This window comes from Diaporthe amygdali (assembly GCF_026229845.1).
Source record: "Diaporthe amygdali strain CAA958 chromosome Unknown NODE_2_length_3802984_cov_64_841326, whole genome shotgun sequence".
NCBI classification, from domain to species: domain Eukaryota; kingdom Fungi; phylum Ascomycota; class Sordariomycetes; order Diaporthales; family Diaporthaceae; genus Diaporthe; species Diaporthe amygdali.
Genome location: NW_026517022.1, coordinates 1,241,090 through 1,266,552, shown reverse-complemented (window position 1 = coordinate 1,266,552; position 25,463 = coordinate 1,241,090). Strand labels below are relative to the sequence as shown.

Here is a 25,463-nt window from a genome sequence, read left to right as displayed (position 1 = left end):
AAAACAATGTTGCTACTTCGCTTGTTCCTGGACTACGTAATGAAAGTAGGTATTCGCATAACGCACGTAGACATTGGGTTGAGGAGTCCAGCCTGCACTACAAGAAGCACGTGAATGTTAGTGATAGGCAAGCACATGAGCCGTTTATCAAAGCCTCAGCCATCTCTTCGGCCAGAGTGCAAGTCGCGCTAATCACTACATTCTACAAACTGCGTGGTCGTTATTTCCCGAGTTTTGATTCAACGTTCAACGAATTCTCTAACAAGGTAGCAGCAAAATGTTCTCCATCGAAAGAACAATGGCATTAAGAGAGAGCTGCTATGGGTTTGGATCATAATTTTGCGTCTTTCAAATAGGGAAGGGATACAAGGAGTGCAGATATATGCTCTGTGACTAAAAGTTTTCCGTGGTATGTCGAATGTGCAAAGTCTGACTTACAAATATATCGCTAGCAATTTGATACCTGCCCCGCAAAAATGTTGTGTGCCCATGCTGAAGGTGTGCCCACACTGAAGAAAAGGCTCCAGACTTAGCTGAGTAGTGTTCGTACTAGGATCCGACCAGCTGAGTGATTCATTATGTATAGCTCACTATTCTAGGAGATAAGCTCCAAGTCTAAGTTATGACTAAAGCGCAACTACAGCCGCTGCATCCGCTCTCTGTAACTATATCACTTGTAACATCAAGGCTTTTCGAGCCTTTAGTGTGCTGCTGGCGTCCATGGACTCACTCCCGGCTCTATTGACTGCGAGCGGATCAGACCCCTAACCAACCATCAAGGTGAGCTATTGCATGGATTTGACCATTTGATAAGGCCATGCCGATCTACAAGAAGTGTTGCCTTTTTTTATTTCCTTCCATACTTCTCACCAGACTTCGCAGTCATTTTCATATAGCCTGATCATAAATTTTGCAAAGCTCAACAAAATTGAGTCATCAGTGTTTGAACGCTTCCAGGACTACATAAATTCAACTGCAGCACAAACTATATCACTTTACGGATTTGTAATTATCTCATCCAGAGTTCTTAGTCCGGTAATTTCACGATGTCAACAAAGTCACCTCAACCGTCACCGACGGCTACCCAGGAATACGAGAAGGAATTTGAGCAGATTGACTTGGGACCTGTTCATCCAAATGTCACGATTAAGCCAATATCAGATGAGGTCTCACGACATGGCGTACAGAACGGCACAGGACGCCGCATTGTCACCAAGGAGGAGGCGGAAGGATACACGGCGTACGCCTACACAACAAGGTTGAAATGGGGCATTCTCACTGTCCTCTGGATGGTTAGTTCTTCATTTAGGCACTCTTGAAGTAAAACATGTCTCAAAAACGACTTTTTCCATTTTCCTCCTCCAGAAAGCACAACAATCTGGCAATTTCTCTGACAATCAATTTTCTGTTCACCTAAACAGCAACGACCTACTAACAGATTTCTAGGCTCAAATAGCCATGAATATGAACGGTTCGCTTTACGCCAACGCTCAGGTTAGCATGGCCAATTTCTTCGACGTTTCTATCCAGACCACGACGTACGGAAACATGATATTCCTAATGTCTTACGCCTTCGGCTGCGAGCTCTGGGCACCCTGGTCAGAGGAGCTGGGCCGCAAATGGCTGATGCAGGCATCGATGGCTCTCGTCATTCTATTCACTGCCGTGGTACCATTCTCACATAACTTTACCACCGTCATGGCCTTACGCTTCCTCACGGGTCTTGCCACAGCCGGAGGGTCCTTGACGCTTGGAGTCGCTGCAGATATGTATAAACCACATCAACAACAGCATGCTGTGGCCTTCGTCGCGTGGGGCAGCATGTTGGGCTCGGCTTTGCCGCCGATCGCCGGTGGCTTTATGGAACAGCACATCGGTACTGTCGGTTGGAAGTGGTGTTTCTGGCTGATCGCCTTGTTTGGCGCGCTTGTCCAGCTTTTGCACCTTTTCATTGTGCCAGAAACGACTTACAAGACAGCTCTCAACAAATACGCGAAGAAGCGTCGTGAAAGCGCCGAAAGAGAGGGCAATGAGTCTTCAGACTTGCACCTGTACGGGCCAACTGAGGGAATCTCTATCCGTGACCGCTTTGTGTTCCAGGAGTTTGGTCAAACAGTGTGCCGGCCTTTCAAATTCCTTTTCGTAAGTAACGCAGCGCCATTATAGCAGTGAGCAATTCTAACGCTCCTTCCAGACCGAGCCAATTGTCTACTGTCTCTCTGCACTGTCGGCTTGTGGCGATGCAATTGTCTTCCTGTTCATCGAGGTCTTCGGACATATCTATGGCGAGAAATTCGGTTTTGACAAAGCATGTACAGGCCTCATGTTCATTCCCCTGGCTCTGGGCTGTAAGTGGCTCTAATAAGATAGGCTGGTTCAACCGTGCCCGATAGACCTTTGAGAAGCTCAAGTGTTTCAATCGACTCTCCAGACTAACTCTTGAACTCACATTAGATACGATCGGCTATTTCATTCAGCTTTATTTCAATCGGCTAGGGAGAATGAAGCGCGCCGCCAACCAGAACTGCCAGGACGCTCAGTACGAAGGCCGCATGAGTGTGCTTGTCTTTACCGCTGGGTGCCTCCCGCTTGGCCTTCTCATCTTCGCGGCGACAGCAAATCCGTCTTATGGGCATCTTGCGTGGGTCGGCACAGCTTTCGGGGTCCTGTTTATTGGCATCGCTAACTATACCATTTACGCCTCCACGATCGACTATATGGTCGCAGCATACGGCTTCTATGCTGCATCTGCGACCGGTGGAAACGGTTTCGCGAGGGACTTCTTGGCTGGTGCTCTCACACCAGCGGGTGGGCCTTGGGTCAAGAAGATGGGACCGCAGAAAATGTGCGGTATTCTTGCCGGCATCAGCGCGCTGTTCTGCGCTATCTGCATCGCTGTGCGGATCTACGGTGCCTGGCTGCGTCGCCGTTCCAAATATACTGTGCAAGAGGTCGATACAGTTGTGCAGATGGACTAAGTAGCGCGGCAGAATAGTTCGCCGCAGCTGAGATGAGGGGTGGCGTTGTCATAGGGTCCAGGCTCGAGCTACAGTTGCTGCAGCTCAAGGTATTAAGTGCCATTAGTGAACGAAGCTTGAAAAAGTGTTTCAGGGCCCACGAGACCAAATCGCGCCACAATTCACCTAGCTTCACGTAAAATTGCTTGGCACTCTCCTCGAGGTGGCAGTGGTGTTCAGACGAAGTCGGAGGTTGCTCGAACGTGTTTTGAAACACCAGACGGTGCCTCAGCCAAGACCAGAACACAGCCGCGACCGAGGGGCCAGGACTTTCGACAAAATGATCTGGAAGTTGTGGGCGAGTTTCCGTCCCTTTCAAGTTGATCGAAGCATTACACAGTGAACTGCTCAAATCACAAGAATCGATCATCATTCCAAAATGGCGTCAGAAAGTGTACGACAGCCTTTCCTTGAGTACACAGATGACCCCGAAAAGGAAGAGGCACGCCGATATGTCCGCGTACAGACTCGCCGGGGCAACATCCTGCCGTACCTCTTCGTCGCGATCATAACCTCGCTGCTCTGGTCCGTGGTGATTCTCTTCTTCGTCGACCTCCCAAGAGCCAGCAACACCATCCCCGAGCCACAACAGCAAAGCTCCGACTCCACCGGCAGATACAACATCACGACCAAAGCCCACAAACTCACATGCGGGAACTCGGTGTCCGAGGCCAAAGCTCTTGGCTGCAAATACGACCTCCTGTTGAACAATTGGGTGCCAGAGCCGTGCTTCGACAAGGAATGGCTCGAGGAGTACAAGGAAGACGACAGCTGGGGCGGATACGCCGACGAGGCCATGACGCAGCGGCTTTCCGTGGAGGAGATGTCCGAGAGCGACCACTACTGGACGTCTCTCCGCGACCATGTCAACCACTGCGCGATGATGTGGAGGAAGCAATTTTGGGCGCTATATGAGGAGCGGAAGGCTTTCGACACCGTGATTGCAAGCCCTGGGCACACAGATCACTGCTCACAATTCTTGATCGATGTCACTGACAGAAATTGGACACATCCTACGAAAACTTCGATGGGCTTTGCTGGTTGCTGGGTTAGGGATGACAGGTAGGGTTGTTAATCGGACGAGATTGTTTGGAAATGTAATTACAAGAATAGGTTGACTACAGGTCACAATTATCTATCCAATGATGTGCTTCAAACCGTGGCTTCAAGGACGGATCATGTCTATATTTACCGGTCTGTTGAAGAGGAACACTGCGCACTGAACACAATGGCCAAAAATCATAACTTTTCTTGTCGGCACTGTGCTAGGACTCTTCGTTTCATAGGCGTTCTCGATCCTGGGTTGATAAGCCAACACGCTGCTACATTGAACTACTATGTAACTTTCTTGAAGAAAATTTGAGAATTGGGTAGACCCATAAATTGGCTTTGGCAGATAGCTACACGTGGATATGGAGAATGGTCATTGTGGTGTACATAATAGAGAATCGACAGTCCACACGCTTTTTTAGCCGACTAATTTCTGATGTCGCTGATTAATTTCAACGTATAATGTCTTCGTCCGACCATCTACACAGGTATCTTGAAGCCTGAATGCCTTAGTTCCTGGAACACGCCGTGAGGATCGTATGCCGCCGAGGCAGCCTTGATCTTGGCGACGGCCTCATCCCCATACCCAGCAATAGGGTCCTGAGTTTTGTAGGCATAGTTCAAGTAATGCCAATTCTTATTCGCACCAAGGGAGTCAGAATATGCCTCTAAGGTACTCACAAACTCCTCGGCAAGCTCCAAGACCGCTGGCTGGTCATCCTTCTCTGTCACGGTGACCGAGAAGAGCCAGGCTGCCAGCGGTCCGTCCAGGACCAATTCATCTAGTCCCAGGACGTTTCCGCCCATCTCTTTGCTGATATCCACCCATGTTTGAGGGATTGGCTGCATATTGCCGACTACACTCAGCGACGAGTTGTGAGTTATAACTGCTTCCATCTTGTCGATATATTCAGTTAGAGTTTGGTAGTAGAACTCCAAGAACTCTGTGACGACGGCATTGGATATCGAGCCGCTGAACCAGTTCGAGTATACACCAAGAGGGGTCGCTCCTGTAAATTCGGGTACTAGCTCAGCGATAGAACCGACGGTGGTGGTGTCTGAAAGATTTGAGATGGCGGTATAGTTGTTGAAAGCAGGCGGTGCGATCACGGCTTGCGTATTGCTTAAAATTGACCACAAGGAAAGATTGTCTGCTGCATAGACCATAACAATAATGGCTTCGCTTGCAGGATCTTTGCCGAAGTCCTCGGCGAAGTAATAATACGCATCGAAAACAGCAGCACGATCGGCCCAGTCGTACGTTAGATAGCCGCCCCAAATTTGGGTTGAGTTGATTGTATCTGGAAAGTCAGCGTCGTCATCATGCAAGACCACCTGTTCGGCCCCCAATGGACTCACTTAGGTCAACCCTTGTAACAAGGCCAAGGTTGCCTGAGCTCCCTTTCATTGCTTGGAAGAGATCCTGGTGTTCATCATGATTCACGTCAATCACGGAACCATTGGCGAGCACAATCTCAAAATTATGAACAGTATCGCATGCCCAACCCATTGTTCCGGCGTAGAATGAATAACCACCCCCGGTGATAAAACCGCCGACTCCGACGACATCAGCTCTCCCACCTACAGCTGTCACGCCGAAGGGATCGAGAGCATTGTAAACAGCGCCCCATCTGGCTCCTGGCTGAACAGACGCAATGGTCGTTTTAATATCGTAGGTGGTCTCGTTCATGTAGCCTGTCTCAATGTCAGCATCAAAATGTACGGCACACTTCATAGAGCCGAGCCGTGACTTACTGAAATCGAGAGTAATCCCATCGTCCACGCTGTTCGCGCCTTTGTATGCAGAGTGTCCGCCGCTTCGGATGCCAAAAGGACAGTGGTGACTGGAAACCATGTGCATAAATTGCGATACATCCTGCGTGGACTCGGGCAGTAACATGCAACTTGGTGTCAACGCTGCATTTGCTGAATAGTATGATTCAAGGCGCTCTTCGTAAAGTGTGGTATTGGGATAGGCAATCTTTCCCCCAAGTCCATCAAGACGCGATAGAGCTGCACACTGTTCTAGCATTAGACTATGGCTTGTGGATTTCGAATAATAATAAAAAAATGTGGCTTGGTGAGCAGGTGGATACGTACACAATTGACCCCATTGGACATGGACGCAGAAGCCCCGGCCAACAGCCAGAAGACTGCGGCAAGCTGAGATAATTTGCCCATACCCAGCAGCGCAGGAAATGGCAGGACGGAACAGCTTACTAGGATTCTCACACCAGCCGGCATCCAATGCTGGGGCCAGAGTCATTGAAGGCTTTGTTTAAGACACAATTGTGTAGTTATCATCGTTCCCTGGGGAAATCCCTCGCTTCGAGGTGAGGCTAATCTCCCAGATGCAGGGGCAAATCACAGGGTACAGAGGACAGAAGCTCGGCAGCAAGCCGGTACGGGGCTCGTTGGATGAAATGGTTGCCACTGGAACCCAAGCCTTAAGCTTTTAGACTGGATTTGAAGTCATTGTGGATCACGACCGCGGCATTCTATGACGCCCAACCGGATGGCCCGCAATGCACTCCATCCTTTCCATCGCCACGGCTCGCCCCGATCAAGTTCCCACAATCCTCAAGGATCTCGGTCAAAGAAAGTCTTCGCTCCATCATGTCACACATTAAGACTCGCAAAACATAAGCAAGGTTTCGCACGATGATTGCACAGCAGCTTTACGTCAATAGTCCACATTGCCCACGATGTTGTAATTATTTCCACACGTGCCGGTACTGCAGATTAGAGTCAGCTACTACAGTGTATTTCCTTCATCTACTTTTAATATCTAGATCTAGGTTCTCAAGCAATTTCAAAGCGCTTTCCGCATCAAACCTCTCCAGTCTACAACTTGCCATATACAATCAGAGATCCGGCACATGTACATGCCTTAGACCAAAATATCTAAGGATTGATTACCGTCATAGATCTTGGCGCACTGTGTCACACAAGTCGAATTGGCATGAGCTCTGCTGTAGAATGGTATGTAATATGCATTGGTTGGTCGGTGGTGGAGTCTTCCCAAGCTTTGGCGGTGTATTCCGCCGGCACTTCTGGATCAGTGCGGGATCTCTTTCCTTCCTTAGTTCATGGTCCGGCTGCAATCTCTTCCTGCATGTTCGGACCCATATAGGCTGGCCCTGTTGGCCCGGGCTTGGTGCAGCTGTTGGTTACGTGCAAGCAAACTATGTGATATGTCGTTAATTCCCACTAAGTCTGAAAGCTCAGGATCTATGCGGGAATCCTTCCCGAAGGAGTCTGTTAGTCCTGGCTGCGACCAGCCACACGAACAGTTTCTCGCTTTGAATTTTTTTCTCACTCTGAGTCAACATTGAAGATGTTCAGCGGCGACGTCGTAAGGGCGACCTGAAGTTCGGCCGCACCAATGACAATGGCCAGGGACATCGATACATTCTGGCCAGTGTTTTGTTTGAATACATGTCAGGGTCTTGCAAAGGTGCATACATATAATTCTGTTCTTCGAGATACGAGAAGGAATTCTACTTGAGTTGTGACAGACCCGTGGCAAGGGAAATGATCTACATATCTGCTAGGTGCACTATACCCAGATCCCAGATCCTGATCATTTTTGGTGCTTGAAGTCTTGATGGAGTGAAGATACTACTACTACCAGCTGCAACATGTTCCATCAAGGGTTGCCCCCTTGCTCCAAATAAAACATAAGATCACTGACCGGTGTTGGCATTGCGGCTTATTTCCGCTTGCTGAGATTTGTGGATGGATATTCTACAATAAGCTTCGGGGGATGTGGAGCATTTACCATCATTCCAAGGCCCCATATGCTGGGGGTTGATTACATGCCTCTCTAGGAAGCTATGGAAATTCTATATAATGCTGGCCTGGGCGATTTCATATTCATCAAGCACTGTCAAGAGCTGTTGTGTGGAGCCTACCTTCTCTTCTTTTTGTTTGATATGCCGTCTGGGTTATGCCATGATCCGAATTCCCATGTGCATCCCACGAGTATCACGTCCTGGAAGCAATCATGGACACTTTGCCCATTACGAATGGAGTCAAAACGATGCTGTCTGCCCCGGAAGATTACGTTGTCAACTTCAATGACCCACAGCAGAGTAAGGCGCTGCAGAGCTATCTGAGTTTCGGTATCGAGGCCCCATTAGCTACCCTTGCTTTGATCCAGCGATATTACACCAAGATCTACCTCTTGGGTGGGCTAACTGTAGACGGCGGTGAGCTTAATACAATACCACTGTGTTGATTTGGATAGGGCAAAAGTGAACTGAACATTCTTTAATCCAGGTTTCATGTTCCTGGCTTGGGTAGGTTTCAGACGTCAAATATGGCATGCACATCTGTTCTTTGATGCTTACAGTAGATGGCAGCTTTCATCGATGGTGACGCAAATACTCAATGTCAGTGAGTAATACATATACAAATGAACAGCGTCTAGACTTGAACTAACGCTATACAGACTCTTTTGTGGTGAAAGTATACGGTGTTCACGGATGGGAGATGTCCGTTGAGAAGTTTCAAATTTTCACTCTGGTAGGACTCGAGACCCTGGGCTGTCAAATGTATCCTGACCTACCAGTTGCATGTTACTAAGACTTAATCCCAGACTAATTATCTTACCTCGACGATATATGTAAGCAGTCTATGAATACAGTGTGAACTCTCCAGTGAGAAACATCTACCCAATCCAGGGTCCTTATCACCGCTTGCCCTGGAACCTTTCTCCAGACTGCGATTTTCGAGACAGCCAATGGACGTACGGTGGCTTGTTTTGACCTGTTTGCGACAGATAACTTTCCTCGGGGCTTGACTGCTAACTCTAAATACTGCAGATGCTCTGCAATGGCTTCACGAAGTTATCTCTGTTAACATTTTACCTCCAGCTATCCCCTTTCCTAAAGTTTCATGTCCCGGTCTGGATTGCCATTGGACTGGTGTCATGCTATACAGTTATCATCACTGCTCTCCTTGTCTTCACATGCAATCCAGTATGGATGGGCTGGAGTGCATTTCCCGACGAGTCAAAATGCCTGGACCGTGGTCCTTTATATATTGCTACCGGCGTTTCCAACATCGTCACGGATGTGATAATATTCCTTCTTCCGATCCCGATGATTGTGGGACTTCAGATGACGATCGAAAAGAAGATAACTGCTGTGTTTATTTTCGGTCTTGGAACTGCGTGAGTAAATAAGGATATGTGCCCAGTTGACACCTTACTGACACTGCACCGCAGAACCGTTTTAGTTTCTGGTCTTCGTCTTGCCTATGTTTTCCAGTAATTACAATCTGCGGATCCTTCGTGGGATTATGCATCCATCGGATATGCTTTGTAAGTCTCTTATTTATTGACAATCCTCCAGGGATAGTTGACTTTCTAACCATTGATTTAATGTTATAGACATCTCGAAGCGAACCTTTTCATTGTATGCGGTTGTATACCCACACTGAAAAAATTCTTCCGGCATTTCATTCCTGCGAATCTGATCTCGAGTACCCTCAAAAAGTGGACAGGCTCCAGAACCAATCAGAGAAGCACATATCGTCAGTTCCAGGGAAGCGTTGAGATGCATAGTTTTACTGGGCTTCCCAAGGCGGAGAGCCATTCAGTCATGAAGGAAACTGTGGACATAGGCACTGGTAGTGTTCATGGAGACGACCGAAGTGATCGAGCCATACTCGAGACAAAGACTTTCACACTGCGATATGATTGCGACGTGGATGATGTCGGATTGATCAATGCGCACAAAAGTTGAGACCAAATGGTACCTTGTCAATTTACATTGATCTGTATCATGAAATACAAGTCTCAGCTCTGCCGCGCTGAGCAGTAGACTGCTCTGGAAGCCTCATCGATAGCAGAAACCAATTGAAAATTGCCGACTTATTCCATGTCACCCTGTGCTGCCCCTAGACCGCCTCTCGAGCCAGAGAACATGTACCAGCCCGATCCCCTGTCGGAAATTCGACTGCCAGCAATCGACCTCGCGCTAGGACTCGATTTTATTGTTTCTGAAAATTCACTAGAAGAATGACAGATCATAATTTGCGCTTCGCGAATGCCTCATGTCCTTTGCTTTGGACAGATATGTATTCCAACCTCCGGGGCCGAGAATACCTGTGCTCAAGTGCTACCCTTGAGAGTTTCCTAATGATGTCAGACTACATTCGAAAAAGATATTAGAAAGTAAAAGGAAAGAAAAAGACCATGTGACAAGGTGAGTGGTACCGATACCACTCATTCCAAATTCTCTTACTCGATGAGGGCAGCTGCTAGATCTTGCAGACAATTCTTCATGCTCAATAAGCCCACACGACATTCATTGGTACCAGTGACATGCTAGCGTACAGACCCTACAGCATTTGCTATCTACAAACCGTGCTGAAGAGGCATGTAATGTTCACCCCTTGTGACTTGCTAAAAACGGATAGGATAGCCACGTGCTGACGGTGTGGAAGGTCGCTTGCGTCCAGACTCCGAAAGCGAGATCGTACCAGAGCTAGAATGTAAATCTTCCAACTCCGTATCACTTCCTCCTCGACTGCCGACTTGTTTATGGCTGCCGTGGGCTCGAGCCATGGCCGCCTCATCGATCTCGTCCAGAGAAGTCGGGTTCATCTCCCAAGTGCAAAGACTCGCAACCACCTCAGCAACAGCAACCCAGAACATGACCCAGACCATACTTTGAAAAGATGCAGAGAAAACTTGCTCGACGTCTTGTTTAACTCCATTTCCTGCCGCTGCCCCCATTTGTATCAGCGCCATTGGGGAGCGGTGAAGGGCGTCCTTTTGCACGGTTGAGAGCCTGCCTTCCAGAGAATCTAGATGAATGTTGAAAATCACGTTGCAAATGACGAGGCCCACAGCGCCACCAAGAACCCTGACTTGAGCCATCACACCTTGCGCGACGGCGTGATCTCTCCCGGAGGCTTGTACCTTAGTGAGGATTGTCGCAGAAGAAAAGGTCAGACCAACGCCGAGACCAAAAATTGCCTGGTAGCCAAACTGAGGTGCAGTGGGTGATGACGGAGCGTTAAAAGTGGTCAGAAGCCCAAGACCAATGACCTGGAGACATGATGCAGCTACCAGGGTTCGTGAGGTGTTATTCTTCCTCCTCGACAAGGCGCCAGCGATAATAGACCCCAGGGATGTGGCTCCAAGCATAGGGATCAGGTGAACGCCTGCCATCAAAGCTGAATCTCCGTTTACAATCTGGAAGCGCTCTGGGAGAGTGATGACGACTGCTAGGTAGCAGTAGCCTGAAAGAAACATAGCGCTGGGGAAATTGATCAGCCATCGCGTTTCATGTTTTGCGAGCATCAAACTAATTACAACAAGGAGAGTAGCAGACAATGGCAGATGCTAGAATGAAGGAAATGCACTTACACGACGGCGGCCATGTATACTCGATTGGAAACGAGGCGGACCGGAAAGACTGGTTCGACTTGAATTGGGAGATGTTTGAGAATGAGCTGCCAACCCCAGAATAAAGCCCAGCAGACAACAGAGACTACAAAAGTGGCAAGGAATTCGACGCTCGTCCACGCAAATATCATCGTTCCCGCCTGCTGTAGGCTGTATACCATGAGGATGCAGGCGGCAAGAATAAAAATATTGCCAATGAAGTCGATCCTCCAGAATTCACGCCAGGGATGGATGGGTCTGCCAAAGTCTTGAGGCCAGAGGATGGCGAGACCAACCACGCAGACAAATCCAGCAGGAATACTAGAAGCAAGTCAGAATTAGAAAATTGCAGTCTGTTTTGACGTCTTACTTCATGTAGAATATCCATCGCCAGTTACTTCCAGAGATGGCGCCCCCTAGAAGAGGGCCAAGGACGAAGGAGGTGGCGAGGGTGATTCCGATGAGCATGCCAATCAAAGCGTTCTTGCCGTGAGGCGCGATCTCTGCAAGAGAAATCTGAGATAGGCTGTAGAGACCCGATCCACCAATTCCCTGTAGAGCCCGGAAGGCAACGCTGTGAAAAGCGCCTGGTCAGCTAAGCATCCCTCGTCGATTTTCGAAGCCCAGGCGAAGGAGAGCTCTTACAGTTGTGACATTCTCGTAGCGAGACCGCATCCGAGAGAACAGCTGGAGAAAATGAGCCAAGAAAATAAGAATATTGGAAGACGGCCAAAATGGTCGGCGAGTTTGGCGAATCCGATTGCGCATCCTATAAAGTGCTTAGTTTCTGCCCCTCTTCCTTGGGCATGAGATCAAAGGATGCTCACCCAGGTACGAGAGTAGGTACGCAAGCACCACCCAGTACATGTCTTGAAAGTTCTGAAGATCTGTGGCGATTGTAATCAGGGCCGTTGAGACGATCGTTGTGTCTATCACAGAAAACAAAAGACCTCCAAGCATGCTGTCCCAGATTAGTTTTGTGTCCTGTAAAGGCAAACAACTACAAATATGACGATGCTCACAAGATAATAATCGCACCCAGACGTGCGCCACTGGCCTGCGGTGGCGGGGGTGGGAGGAAATCATCCAGAGAACTCCTGAGTGCAGCAGTCATTGTATTTTGGTCCGCTGGATTCACTGAGCCCATGGTCAAGTCGCTGTGTGATGGTGGCAGATATCTCTCAGATGTTGAGTCTTGTGTTGGACGCTTGTATGAGTTGTGTGGAGAAAATACAGGCCGTGGTTGAGTCGTTTCAAAGCCAATGTTTGACCGCCATGGAGATGATGAACCGGGTATTGGTGTAGAAAATGTCTGTGTATTTTGATTCCTCGCGGAAGAGAGAACCGTGCAAGACCGCCTAGGGACCCACTTTCTATTCACCACAGATTGGCCGTCATGACCTTCCATTGAAGCATTTGATGCTGGTGTCCTCTTCCACATCGTTGGCGTTTGGGAACAAACAGCTAGACAGCCAAGGCAGGGTGCTTAAAGGGAGGTGGCATTCGCTTGAACTTGCTTCGAGACCTGATGTGAAGGGCCAAGGCCTTTTATCTCCGCGCCACAACAACTCTTCAGTCATCAGTATCCAAACAGTCGGGACGTCAAGCAATCAACAATAAGTTCGCTTAAAATTCGAGAAGCAACCGAAGACAACGGCTAGTAAAGCTTCATGGCCTCTCAGCTGACTTTGACCCGAGGCGAGGTCCCAATCTCGTCCAACTACTTTTAGAATGGGTCAGGAAGGACAGACAGGAGGGAGATCGGAGGAGAGGCTGCAGATGCCCAGGCCAGGTCCAGATTCGGGAAACTGCCAACCCTCTTCAACCCAGCACCTTCGAGTAATATAATCTGTTACAGCGCCACAAGGCCGCACTAAGGTGTTGACGGATATTGTGCAACGTGATACAAAATCTGTGCCTGAATTTAGCGGTCGAGTCTCTGAGGAACCCATGCTCAATGTCTCAACGGGTTCGCATGGGACTGAGTCTGCTAAAATCAAGCCAACCGCCTACCATTCACCGTCTCACCGTTCCCCTGTCCATCATTTCATCGACCACACATGAAAGTCAGGGCGTTGTGTGATGGTGCGGGCCAGTGGCCTGGCAGCGTCCGAGTCAATGTTCTGCAATTCTGGTGCTCGAGTCTCTTCAAAAGACCGTTGAGCGGCTAATTTCATACCAAGCTCTTCTTAGAACAAAAAGATGTGTCATTCAAGATAATCAAGGTGCCTGAGTCGCTGGTTGTGCCACCCAAGAGGCAGGACCAGACCGCATTTCCTGAGTTTTCACCCCAGATGAAGATTCGAGGCCGTCCATCCCGAGACAAGCTCAAGCAGAAACATACGTAGGCCGCTCAATACCCACTCTTTTGAGCCGACGAGGCGAATACCGGAAGCCCAATTGTCCAGCGGACTGAGAACAGCAGACTTAAGGCCGTACTTCTGACTCGATCCTGTTTTCCTACTTTGTTGAGGTGGCACCAAGCAATACCGAAAAATACTTGATTGATATGCAGGCAGGCATGTGGATCAGACTAACCGGCCTGCTGATTTGTGTCGCTAAGGGTGACCAATGCAAACTTCCGTCTGTGTAACCTTCCTCCAGCCTGCCAGACACCTCTGGCGGTACGAGCAAGACATGGCTGGGCGTGAAATGGGCTTGAACCACAGGATCTGTGGCTCCGCCTCATATGCAGTACACCTGCTGGCTGCTGCAAGAGCGATCCCAGATGCCGTCGTCTGATTCCTACCAATCCCTCGGATATGAGCCAGCTCAATGGTAGAGTGATCCGAAATCAAATACAAGGCCTCAACGCCATGGAAACTCTTCGGCTGCTCGGCTGTTCCCTAGTGCATCCCAGGAGAGTGTCTTGGTTTGTGTAACAGAACGTCACGGCTTTCACCCGTGCGACTCAGTGCCGAGTGAGAGGGGGTAAGAAGTCCTGCCGTCCGCCTCTCACCGTGCCTTGTCGCCACAGCCGCCTGTTGGGACTCGCAAGTCCAAGCGATCCCAAGAGTGGTCAGCGATTGTCTCTTGAGCGAGACAGTGCTGTGAAATCCCGTTTCGGTTGGACAGCGTCGTGTCATCTGGGCCATCTGTCTTGGAACGACGTCCAATGCACAATCAATCCACCAAGACATTGCACAGCCTTTGGAGAAGCCGTGGCGACTGATACTGGTAGGCTGCAACCTATGTGTTTGTCCAGGCCGTCGATGGTCTTGGGGCGCACTCGGCATGGGTGAGTCAGAAAGTCGGGCCGTGAGCTGGTACTACACCCGTGGGTGCAGAGGGCTGGCTGGGAGCTATATGGCGCACCATGTCGACAACGGCCGCAGCCGCCCTCGATAGAAGAGGGCGATGAAGGGTGCGCACGCTCGCCACCAACCGAACCATGAATATGCGCCTAGAAGTTACCGTCATTCTCAGTGTAGCTAGCAATGGCTACTTCGACGAGATTCTCAGCGTCAAACAGCTCGAGCCAGAAAGATGTGTTGGCTTGGCGTTCTAGCTCGCCGGGCTGTGTATGCAGCCGACAAAGAACTGCTCCTGTAAGCCCAATTGGCAATGAGAGCTTCAGCTCATTCCAAGGTCAGCATATTTTATGAAATTTCTTTTGACTCCAATGGGAGAAAAGTGTTGAGACGGCGGATGGATGCTCGGCAAGGCGCTTCTCCATCTAAATCTTAACATATGTGCCTCCTCGTCATAACTCGCAACTTTTCTAACATCAGCCCTATTTCTGTGTTTGTTCTTTCCACATTTGGTCACACTTCTAGAATCCTGTTGTGTACTGTCATAATTCTCTCGAGGCTAAACATTCGTATAATGCCCACATAGCCCAACGAGGGGGGCGTTTAACAGTACCAGTCCTGCCCAAGCCAAGCATCTTCAATGGCTAGTACATCACCAGCATCACCAATAGTCGTTCCGATATCTCCTCGGGGTCGCACCTCAGCGCTTGATCATATGTCGGGCCAGATGCCGTCAGCGGTTTCCTGCTCTTCCCCGACACTCGCAGCTTCTGTGACTGCAGTGACGTTCTTCGGTCTGATGCCGTGGTACAGCGTCATCTTATCACTCCGAGAAGGAAATCTGACTTTTCTCTCCCCACACCCTCGAAGGGAGCTCCAAGAGTGCCCGGAGAGGGCGACGGTCCTACACAGAGCGTCAGACAGGGCATGCTGCCACAGTGTGTGTTGGATTGATGCTGACACTAAGCCTAGGTGGTGACAAAGAACAGACTGACGGCAACTTGCAGGATCTTGCACATCCACTGCGTCTGTCAGTTGTCAGGTTTCGCACCAGCGTACCGAGCCGTTCGGATACAACGGCCGGACCACGATGACTTCTGATCCAAACGCCTGCTCCCGGGTCTATCTCATACTCTTTCTCCCTCTTCCTCTCCTCCAACACTGTCTTGCATCCTTGGATCTTCAAAATGGCCCTATTTGACACTCTGTGTCATGATATGGTCGCTCACCGCCAGGATAACCGCTCCGCGATTTCGTGTTCGTTTGGTTCTCATCTGCAAGGATCCGTCTTGACCGGATCCGAAAGGAGGTCTACTTGTTCATCAGACCTGTCTGGACGACCCCGAGCCACTTGTGACAATGGTTCATCCGCCATTCCCATCAGACCCCCAGCTTCGAGCGACATTCCCTTTCCTGCATGCTCACAGTGGCTTGCACCGCAGCGAGTCCCCAGTTACCCACGATCCACAGAATTTGTCTGATCTCGAACTGGCAGCTGCTTTGGCTCAAGCTCAAGGCCACGATCATCAGCTGCGAGCACTCCAAAAAGCAAAGATAGCCGAGGCTACTTGCCCCTCGAGCCACATTGATATAACATCCGAGAGCATCGTGGCAATACTTCCGCGTCAGTCTGGCATGCACGCTCTTGACCAAACGCACGCGATTACCCCACACGATTGGCACAGATTTTGTTCTTTTTTTGCCAAGGTAGAACTATTGGAATGCAAGGGCTAAAGTTCCGGCGTCATCACGGCCCAAAGGTCTGTTCTCTTTGGGTGTCCCTCACACCATACCAGTTCATGTCCGTCTCTTTTCCCCACAAACTGTTTTTCGCCCGAAGAGACGGCGCAGTACTTTTCAAGGCTAACGTCTCCCCTGATTCAGGTGTAATCTGTCAGCTGAGGCTTAGTGCTGACCGGCGCACTCGCTACTCAGCTGCTTAAGGAATAAGGATAACATCTGCCATTGGAGACCGGGAAACACGGAAGCCAAGAAACCATGGACACAAGAGAGCAGGTTTTGGAAAAGAAACACCATCTTCTCACCTAACAGGCAATCGGTTGCATGCTCCCGCCTCCCACAAAGAAACTACACAGTCCAACGACACAACGTGTGTTCCGAACCCATGGCAAGCAATTGTATTGCGAGTATAGCCCTTGGCCGAAGAGGTGCAGCATCAAAGGTTTCTTTTATTGTATTTACCCCTGAGATTCTCTGTCCTACTTCCATGTTTTCATAAACATGGCATCTCGCAGTTCGGCCCGCTCCCTGGTACTGTCCATACGCTGCCCCAACCCGTTAGGTGCTCAAAGCAGTACATGCGCCTAATGCACGCAGGCCGGTACACTCTCTTGAGAACCAGTCTATTGGAAAACCTTTTCGACATGTTCTCGAACAAGATGTTGGGGAGTGTCCACTGCTACGTCTTCGGAAACAACCCCCTTTTTGCAATTTCTCTCCTTTTTACACACTTGTCTAATGAGATTTGTGTTACCAATCGATCCAACCCTGTTCTGCATTTAACTCTTATATCAGTCTCGTCATTGGTGGTCATCGTCCAGACTTAGAGTCGAAGCGTGATGAACTATGTGTCACCACTAGCATCGGGAGGGAAATCGTGAGCCTCATCGGCTTGAAGACACCAAGACGTGGAGCTGCCTAGATGTTAGGTTAAGCTTGGTCCCTGTTGCCACCACGTGCCCCCCTTTACGAGGATCTGTGAAAAGGAGTGTGGTGCCTCGAGGCTTTGCTGTCTGCGTGCTCGGAAGTACGTACCATCTGGAGAGGCTTCATTCACTTAAATCCAATTCACCTGCTGCCCGGGCAGCTGGAAAGCGGCAGCCAAATAGTCGGGACAGGACTCTGGCCCCACCGTCGAGTCGCATCTCGTCCACAGCTGCCTCGCATTCTTTTACGACAACAACCACTGCAATATCACCATTAGGGCGTCGAAACCCCTTTCATCCATCGTCATCAGCATTTGCGAAATCTCCAACTGCTCAATCAATTTTGCAGGTTTTGAGGCGCGAAGAATCTTGAATCTCATCCTCGGTTGAGGGACCGGTCATCTTGGGCTGCCTTGAAGCTGAGCCCACAGCTTCGCCTGGTGTCTCCCAAAGCCCCCTTAACTTCTCCGACCTGCAACCGAAACAACCCATTCTTCCTTCTTGCATCCAACCCATACTTGTTCCATCAAGACACAATGGGTGAACTACAAATCCAAGACCACGATGCGGTCGTACCGATCGCGATTGTCGGAATGGCCTGTCGCTTCCCCGGTGACGGTGAGAACGTCGAGTCGCTGCTTGCAATGCTTCAGAAAGGTGGGGACGCTTGGTCAGAATTTCCAAAAGATCGACTCAACATCGACGGGTTCTATCACCCTAGTGGCCAACGTCAAGGCTCAATTGGCTTCAGGGGAGCGCATTTCCTCAAAGACGACATCAAAGCCTTTGACGCTAAAGTAAGTGACAGTTCTTACACACGCGTCTCCACACTAGGAAGCAATGAGTGACCAGTCACAAAACAGTTTTTCAATATCTCCCAGTCTGAGGCACATGCGATTGACCCACAGCAGCGTATCTTGCTTGAGGTGACGTATCAGGCACTCGAGAATGGTAAGCCTACACCTAGTTCTCAGCGAACTGACACACAGCTGATTGCATGCGCAGCCGGCTACTCTAAGGAGTCGCTTGACCTTAGTGAGACTTCTGTCAACGTCGGAACATTTGTCAAGGGTAACCTAATCGTCAGCCGACTCCCCATGAATCAGACCGAAAAGCTCACTCTCATCTGCAGACTACGAGCAAGTTGTCCTTCGAGACCCAGACTGGGCGCCTCAATATGCAGCAACCGGGACCGGTGCGGCGATCCTTGCCAATCGCATCTCGTACCAGTTCAATCTTCGAGGACCCAGCCAGACTGTAGATACAGGATGCAGTGCGAGTCTTGTCGGTGTGCACAACTGTAGTCAAGACCTCCGGACTGGACGAGCCGATCTGGCCATTGCTGCGGGTGTTGGCATGATCCTGACCCCCGCTACCATGATGCCCATGACAGCGCTCAATTTTCTTGGAAAAGACGGGAAGTGCTATACATTCACGAGCAAGGCAGAGGGTTACGGTCGTGGTGAAGGCGTCGGCGTGGTCATATTGAAGCGACTCCAGGACGCAATACGGGACAATGATACCATACGCGCGGTCATTCGCGGGTCGCGCGTCAACCAAGACGGCAGGACTACAGGCATCACCATGCCCAGCTCCGACGCACAGCTCTCCAATATCGAGGCGGTTTACAAGGAGGCGGGTTTGGATGTAGATCAGACTGCCTACGTCGAGTGCCACGGCACTGGAACTCCGGCGGGCGACCCGAAGGAGTGTTTTGCCGTATCTCGAGCATTCTGTGAAAATCGCGACGTCGACAAGCCCATCCTCGTTGGCTCGATCAAGCCCAACGTTGGCCACCTCGAGGGCGCGGCAGGTGTCGCTGGTCTGATCAAGGCAGTCCTTGCTGTTGAGCGCGGTCAAATACCAAAGAATTTGTTCTTCGAACCCTCCATTGAAAGTCCAAAGATCAAATTTAAGGAGTGGAAGGTCAAGGTATGCGCCTCATCGAATGCAATGTTTTGCTGGTGATGCGTCGTTGGCAAGGAGGCTCATGATTATGTAATACAAGGCTGACCACCTTTCCTCTCTTCCTCCTTAGGTCCCCACCTCTCTCACCAACTGGCCAACGGACGGGCTTCGACGAGCAAGTGTCAACTGCTTCGGTTTCGGAGGCACAAATGCCCACGTAATACTCGACGATGCTGGCTCGTATCTCGCACAACGGTCTTTGTCCGGTAACCATCGTTCTCTGCCTACCACAGCCTCGACTGGTCTCGCCAAGGAGCAGAAGACCTTTGCAGCCGCTCAATTGATTCTTGTCTCGTCCCATGAGAAGGATGGCATCGCTAGGATCACTTCAGGCCACGCGCCTTTCATCGCGAAGCATGTCTCAGATGCTTCCCTCATGGCAAACTACGCCTACACGATGTCTCGCCGTTCTTCCCTCGAGTTCAAGGCCTGCATAGTTGCTCAATCGGCGTCTGACCTCGAGCAACAGCTCGCCGCACCTGAGCGCCTCAACATCCATCGGTTTCTCCCTTCCGATGATGCGGACCCAACTCTGGCGATGATCTTTTGTGGCCAAGGCGCCCAGTGGCATGCTATGGGCCGCGAGCTGATCGACTTTCAGCCCTTCTGCAGCAGCCTTGTCGGGGCCTCCAAGTATCTATCCAAGATTTTAGCCAGTGACTTCGATCTTCTACAGGAGCTGAGAAATCATGACGCTTCTCTGAGTCGCATCAACGAGCCCAAGTTTGCGCAGCCAGCGACCACCGCGATTCAGGTCGCACTCGTTGACTTGCTCAAGGCATCTGGTATCTTGCCCTCGGCAGTAGTCGGCCACTCGTCTGGGGAGATCGCTGCCGCATATGCTTCTGGCTTCTTGACCAGAGAGGACGCTTGGCTCATCGCCTTTCGTCGCGGAGAGCACACACACTCCCTCCAGTACTTACATCCGGATGTCAAGGGGCGCATGATGGCCGCTGGTCTGTCCGTCACGCACGTGCAGGAATACATTCGACGAGTCCCCCCTGGGACCGTTGTTGTTGCTTGTGAGAACAGCACGGCTTCCGTCACTCTGTCTGGGAATGAAAAGGAGATTTTGCACCTTGCGCAAGAGATGGACGTGGACGGCGTCTTTCATCGATTGCTCAACGTCACGACAGCCTATCACTCACACCACATGCGCTTGATCGGCCAAGCATACCAGCAATCTCTACATGAAGTGAGACCAATCAACTTCGGGCAAGGTCCTCGAATGTTCTCTTCCGTCACCGGTGAAGAGGTCTTTGCGGGACAAGTAGGCGCCGAGTACTGGACCAAGAACCTCACATGCCCTGTGCTCTTCAGCCAGGCTTTCTCTAGTATGTATAGAGCTATAAAGCCCAAGCTCGTTCTCGAGGTTAGTCCAGCTGTCACATTGAAGCGGCCTGTCCAGGAGATCGTCAATGCCCTCACCGTGGAGAAGGAAATGAAGGAGCTCCCGTGCATTCCACTTCTCAAGCGAAACGAGCACGCTTCTGTCACCGCTCTTGCAGCTCTGGGCGAACTCTGGGCACGCGGTCATCACGCGGACTTTTCGTGGGTTTGGAGAAGCAAAGAGGGTCTTTTACCACAGCTTCTTGTGGATCTGCCTCCATATCCCTTCAATCGTTCCAAGAGCTATTGGTTTGAATCACATTTGGGCATTGCCCTCCGCCAGAGGAAGCACGGCCGTGAAGACCTGATCGGTGCTCCTTTGGCTGACTCCACCCCTCAGCACCCTCGCTGGCGCGGTTTCCTGAGACTCGACGAGAATCCGTGGCTGAACGATCACAAAGTCCAAAAGGTCGTCATCTACCCTGCTGCCGGCCTAGTCACGATGGCTCTAGAGGCTGCGAGGCAATGCAGTGACCCTTCGTTGCGAGTAGATACATACCAAATCTCCAACTTCACCATTGCCAAGCCAGTCATCATCCCAGGAAACCAGCATGGCTTGGAGCACATAATCGACACGCAGGCATTGAAGATTCCATTACCGGATGCCACCAACGGCATGGCGGTCTATACATTCTCAATTCAGACGAGGACGGAACATGGGCCTTGGCAGGAGAACGCAAGCGGTCTGTTCAATATCTTCTACGGCGGAAAGTTGACCGACGAGCCTCGGAGTGATGCCATTTGGTGCCAGGGTTACCGAGACACCTATTGGAGGCTGCGCTCTGAGTGCACTCAGAAAATCAGCGCTCGTTCTTTGTATGAGAGGCTGGATGGAATTGGCATGAATTATGGGCCACTGTTCCAAAACGTTGTCGCCCTAGCCAGGGGCCAGCACTCCTGCACCAGCATTGTGCGCATTCCCGACACCAAATCCAAAATGCCAGCACAATTTGAGTACGATCACCTCATCCATCCCGCCACTCTCGACGCTATGTTTCAAACAGTATTTGCTGTCGGCGATGAGACGATGGTTCCGTCCTGCATCCGCCAGATCTGCTTCTCGCCCGCCATGTTGAAGGGAGCTGGCGCCGAGTTCCATGGGTACGCCATCGCTCAGCGCAAGGGTTTTCGCGAAGCCTCAGCGGACATTGTAATGTCTGACGAGACTTTCAGCAAACGTTTAATTGTTGTGAAGGGCATGGAGTCTATAAAATTGGCTTCTTCAGGCGCGTCCGGGTTCTTGCCCAGTAACCGACACCTTTGCAGCGAGCTTATTTGGCGAGAGCTGTATCCCGTCTGGTCTCATATGCATGGATCAGTATCTATCAACGATGGAATATCGATAATCGTCCTACTCCCAGATGGAGATATCTCTGAGGTCACCAACCTCCTTGCCCAGCGCCTTGCCCTTCCCAATGTTGAGCTCGTTCACCTGTCTCAACTGACTCCACAGCAAGCGAGCAAGCTCTGCATCTCCCTTGTCGAGGTTGATCAAGCCATCATGTTCAACATGTCTCGTCCAATTTTCGAACAGATCAAGCTCCTCCTGAAGGCCACGCCTGGTCTCCTTTGGGTTACAAGGGGTGCTCAGAAGACTGCAGAGATGCCATGGATGGCCCCTTTCCACGGCCTGGCCAGGACCGTCCGTTCTGAGGATTCTTCCAAGCGCATTATTACTCTTGATCTTGATGGGACTCGGAACGAGGAACATGCAAATATAGCCATTTCTGCTATGCAAATTATTTTCAACAAGGCCTTTGTCGAGACCAATATGACCGAAATTCCTGAAGTTGAATACTCTCTTCGAGATAGCAAGCTTTTCACTGCTCGCCTTCATCCCTTAGAAATGATCAACGAGGTCATTGAGAAGGGCTACGATCAGGCGATACGCACTGAGACTCTGCCTCTTGGTACACTCCGTCAGCCTGTTAAACTCAAGATCTCGCACATCACGGATACAACGAGCACGTACTTCGAAACAAACGATGCTGACACGCAGCCTCTTGGACCATACGATGTTCGCATTGCCGTTCACAGCACAAATCTCTTCCAGTTTGATCTTGACACTATCTTAGGTCGAAGCAGTGAGTGCAGCCTGGGCGCCGATGTCATTGGTACGGTGGAACAGGTGGGATCAAGCGTTACCAGAATCACTGTTGGTGTTCTAGTGGTCGCCCTGGCCAGCGGCACAGTACGGTCGTCGGTGACAGTTGACCAGATCTTTGTTCACCAGCTGCACGCCCCCTGCAAAATACGAGGCTTGAGTCCAGCCGCATTGACCTGCGCTTATCATCGCTTCAACAATATCGCAGGCCTTTCTTGCGGGGATACCGTCTTTATACACTGTGCGGCCGGCCCTTTCGGCGATGCAGCAATTCGAGTGGCTCAATATCTCGGCGCAACTGTTTTTGCAGGTGTCAGCAACGCAGAACAACGCTCCGACCTGAATATGCACTACGGCCTGCCGCAGGAGCACATCATTGATGTGAACAACGAGGCTTTTTCTGAGCAGCTCATGCACCTGACAGCCGGCGACGGTGTCGACTGTGTGTTCTCACCCACGGTGGATCATTTAGACCAGAGCGCTCAGTCCGTTGGAGACAACGGCCACATTTTCCTTGTCAGCAACACTGCTTCGTCAAAGGCAGCTATTGCTCCCCGGTATGCCAACGTCTCTATCCATAAGTTCGACCTCTTTGAAGTTGCGAAGAAACGAACCAAGGTAATCGCACAGGCTTGGGAGGATGTGCTCAAGCTCGTTTTGGAGGACCGCCTTGGCAGCCCATCTCCCAACCTCGTCCACGAGGAGCGAGTTGAGAATCTTGATCGGCTCTGGGACTCCATGGCCGCGAATCCGGGCCGCCACCTGAACACCCTTCGCTTCACTGCCAAATCCCACATACGGGTTGGCACCAACCCTTTAACTCCTATGGTGCTACATCCCAATGCTACCTACGCCCTTGTTGGCGGACTGGGTGGCCTGGGCAAAGCCCTGGCTGGCCTGATGGTTGACCGCGGAGCGCGAAACTTGCTATTTCTTTCTCGTTCAGGCGCGAACACGCCAGAAGACTATCAATTTCTGCATTCAATATCGCAACGCGGCGTCAAAGCCTTAGCTCTTGCTGTTGACATTTGCAACGAAAGAAGCCTTCGTCAAGCGTTTGCTAACATCTGCATGCCGCCTGTCAAAGGAGCTGTCCAATGCGCAGCAGTCGTGGCTGATGCGGTGTGGGAGAGCATGTCATATGAGGACTGGACGGCCGCTACGAATCCTAAGATCACTGGCTCTTGGAACCTTCACAACGTCCTGCCTCATGATATGGACTTCTTCGTCTTATTGTCATCTGCCTCCGGCGTGATTGGTAATCGCGGCCAGGCGAATTATGCCGCTGGTAACTGTTTCCAAGATGCGTTGGCCCACCACCGCGCGTCCCTTGGCCTGAAAAATTCCGTTTCCCTCGACCTTGGCCCTGTCATGGGTGCCGGGATGTTGGAGGAGGACGAGAAGACCCTGGCCACTCTCAAGGCTGGTGGCTTCTTCACGGTCTCGCTGGAAAACTTTCTCTTTCTCGTAGAGCGCGCCATGGTCGGCGGCGGCAGCAACGCCCTCCAACTTCCAGCTCAGGTGATTACCGGCGTTGGCACGGGCGGCTTGATCTTGCAGAACGAAGTCACCGACCCTTACTGGACCGAGACCAAGATGTTTGATATTCTCAATCAGCTCGATCTCCCAGAGGAACAATCCGACACTTCTGGCGATACACCGTGGAGCTCCTCAACCTCCACGAGCATCTCCTCGCAGAGCAGCGGCAGGGCCATGGTCGCGGCGCTCAAGTCGGCTGACTCTGCTGACGAGGCTGCTCATGTCGCCCTCACGGCCTGTGTGGAGTATCTGTCTGTCTCCCTGAGCATGTCTCCGGACGACATGGATGTGGACAAGTCTCTCACGGCCTATGGCGTCGACTCCCTCGTCACGTCCTCCTTCCGCAGCTGGATATTCAAGAACACCAGCGTGAAGGTCAGCGATATGGAGGTCATCGGCGCGGCGTCCATCATGGAGTTGGCGCGCTCCATTGTCGAGAAGGGGGGTTTTGGCATATAGAATCGGAGGATACCTGGCAAGCAAAGGAATCATGTACAGTAAAATGGCACGTGCTGAAGAGAGGGGTGGAAGGCCCATTGCGGAGAAGGGACTTTATGGCATTTAAGGTCGAGGTAGTTCTGGCGACGAAAGTAGAGATGATAGGAGAGATACGAAAAGGAACAAGAAAATATAAGGAGAGGCGAGATGGAGAGGCCATAATAGATAAACTTTTTTATAGATGTTTAATCCAGTTTACACGGCTCCTTGACCTTTTCCAGCGACTTCTTGCGTGCCAATTGAGCGATTGTTAAATACAAGACTAGGCTTCTCATGTAAATTATCAGTCTGGAGTTGGGTATGAATAGACTTGAGACTGTAGTTCAACAGTCTTGACGATTTTTACATATGTCCCCTAAAGCCTTCGAAATACTAGCAATGTCTAAGTGTCTTGATGTATGACATATATAGAGTTCATGTGGAGTATTTCACTACTCTTTACTAGCCATAACCATTGCACAAGAGGTAGCTAGGTAGGATAGGATGGGACGACCAGAAACAACATGATGTGGAACATCATTCAACATCACTCCTGTTTCGACATGAAATTTCAAAAGATGATTTACTTGGCATATTGCAGTT

At 50.6% G+C, this 25,463-nt stretch overlaps 6 protein-coding genes across 6 annotated transcripts; 4 read left to right on the top strand and 2 right to left on the bottom strand.

Moving 5' to 3' along the window:
* Positions 1–1,046: 1,046 nt before the first annotated feature.
* Positions 1,047–2,978, top strand: J7T55_011732 (mfs multidrug; the record flags this gene model as incomplete). Its single annotated transcript, XM_053136546.1, has 4 exons — positions 1,047–1,292; positions 1,447–2,142; positions 2,195–2,348; positions 2,455–2,978. The coding sequence occupies 4 exons, from the start codon at positions 1,047–1,049 to the stop codon at positions 2,976–2,978; spliced, it is 1,620 nt and encodes a 539-aa protein (XP_052999538.1).
* A 418-nt stretch (positions 2,979–3,396) lies between these two features.
* Positions 3,397–4,083, top strand: J7T55_011731 (uncharacterized protein; the record flags this gene model as incomplete). The annotated part of the gene is made up of 1 exon (XM_053136545.1): positions 3,397–4,083. The coding sequence occupies one exon, from the start codon at positions 3,397–3,399 to the stop codon at positions 4,081–4,083; it is 687 nt and encodes a 228-aa protein (XP_052999537.1).
* Positions 4,084–4,547: 464 nt separating this feature from the next.
* J7T55_011730 (fad binding domain-containing protein) lies at positions 4,548–6,248 on the bottom strand (the record flags this gene model as incomplete). Its single annotated transcript, XM_053136544.1, has 4 exons — positions 4,548–5,368; positions 5,427–5,762; positions 5,823–6,087; positions 6,168–6,248. 4 exons carry the CDS (start codon positions 6,246–6,248, stop codon positions 4,548–4,550), a joined length of 1,503 nt encoding a protein of 500 aa, XP_052999536.1.
* Positions 6,249–8,073: 1,825 nt separating this feature from the next.
* J7T55_011729 (uncharacterized protein) lies at positions 8,074–9,343 on the top strand (the record flags this gene model as incomplete). Its single annotated transcript, XM_053136543.1, has 6 exons — positions 8,074–8,278; positions 8,349–8,368; positions 8,425–8,461; positions 8,521–8,594; positions 8,894–9,243; positions 9,298–9,343. 6 exons carry the CDS (start codon positions 8,074–8,076, stop codon positions 9,341–9,343), a joined length of 732 nt encoding a protein of 243 aa, XP_052999535.1.
* Positions 9,344–10,479: 1,136 nt separating this feature from the next.
* On the bottom strand, positions 10,480–12,613 carry J7T55_011728 (uncharacterized protein; the record flags this gene model as incomplete). The annotated part of the gene is made up of 6 exons (XM_053136542.1): positions 10,480–11,338; positions 11,449–11,787; positions 11,837–12,040; positions 12,112–12,235; positions 12,294–12,427; positions 12,489–12,613. The coding sequence occupies 6 exons, from the start codon at positions 12,611–12,613 to the stop codon at positions 10,480–10,482; spliced, it is 1,785 nt and encodes a 594-aa protein (XP_052999534.1).
* Positions 12,614–17,919: 5,306 nt separating this feature from the next.
* Positions 17,920–24,842, top strand: J7T55_011727 (polyketide synthase 10; the record flags this gene model as incomplete). Its single annotated transcript, XM_053136541.1, has 5 exons — positions 17,920–18,180; positions 18,265–18,334; positions 18,389–18,454; positions 18,516–19,315; positions 19,422–24,842. 5 exons carry the CDS (start codon positions 17,920–17,922, stop codon positions 24,840–24,842), a joined length of 6,618 nt encoding a protein of 2,205 aa, XP_052999533.1.
* Between the last annotated feature and the right edge of the window lie 621 nt (positions 24,843–25,463).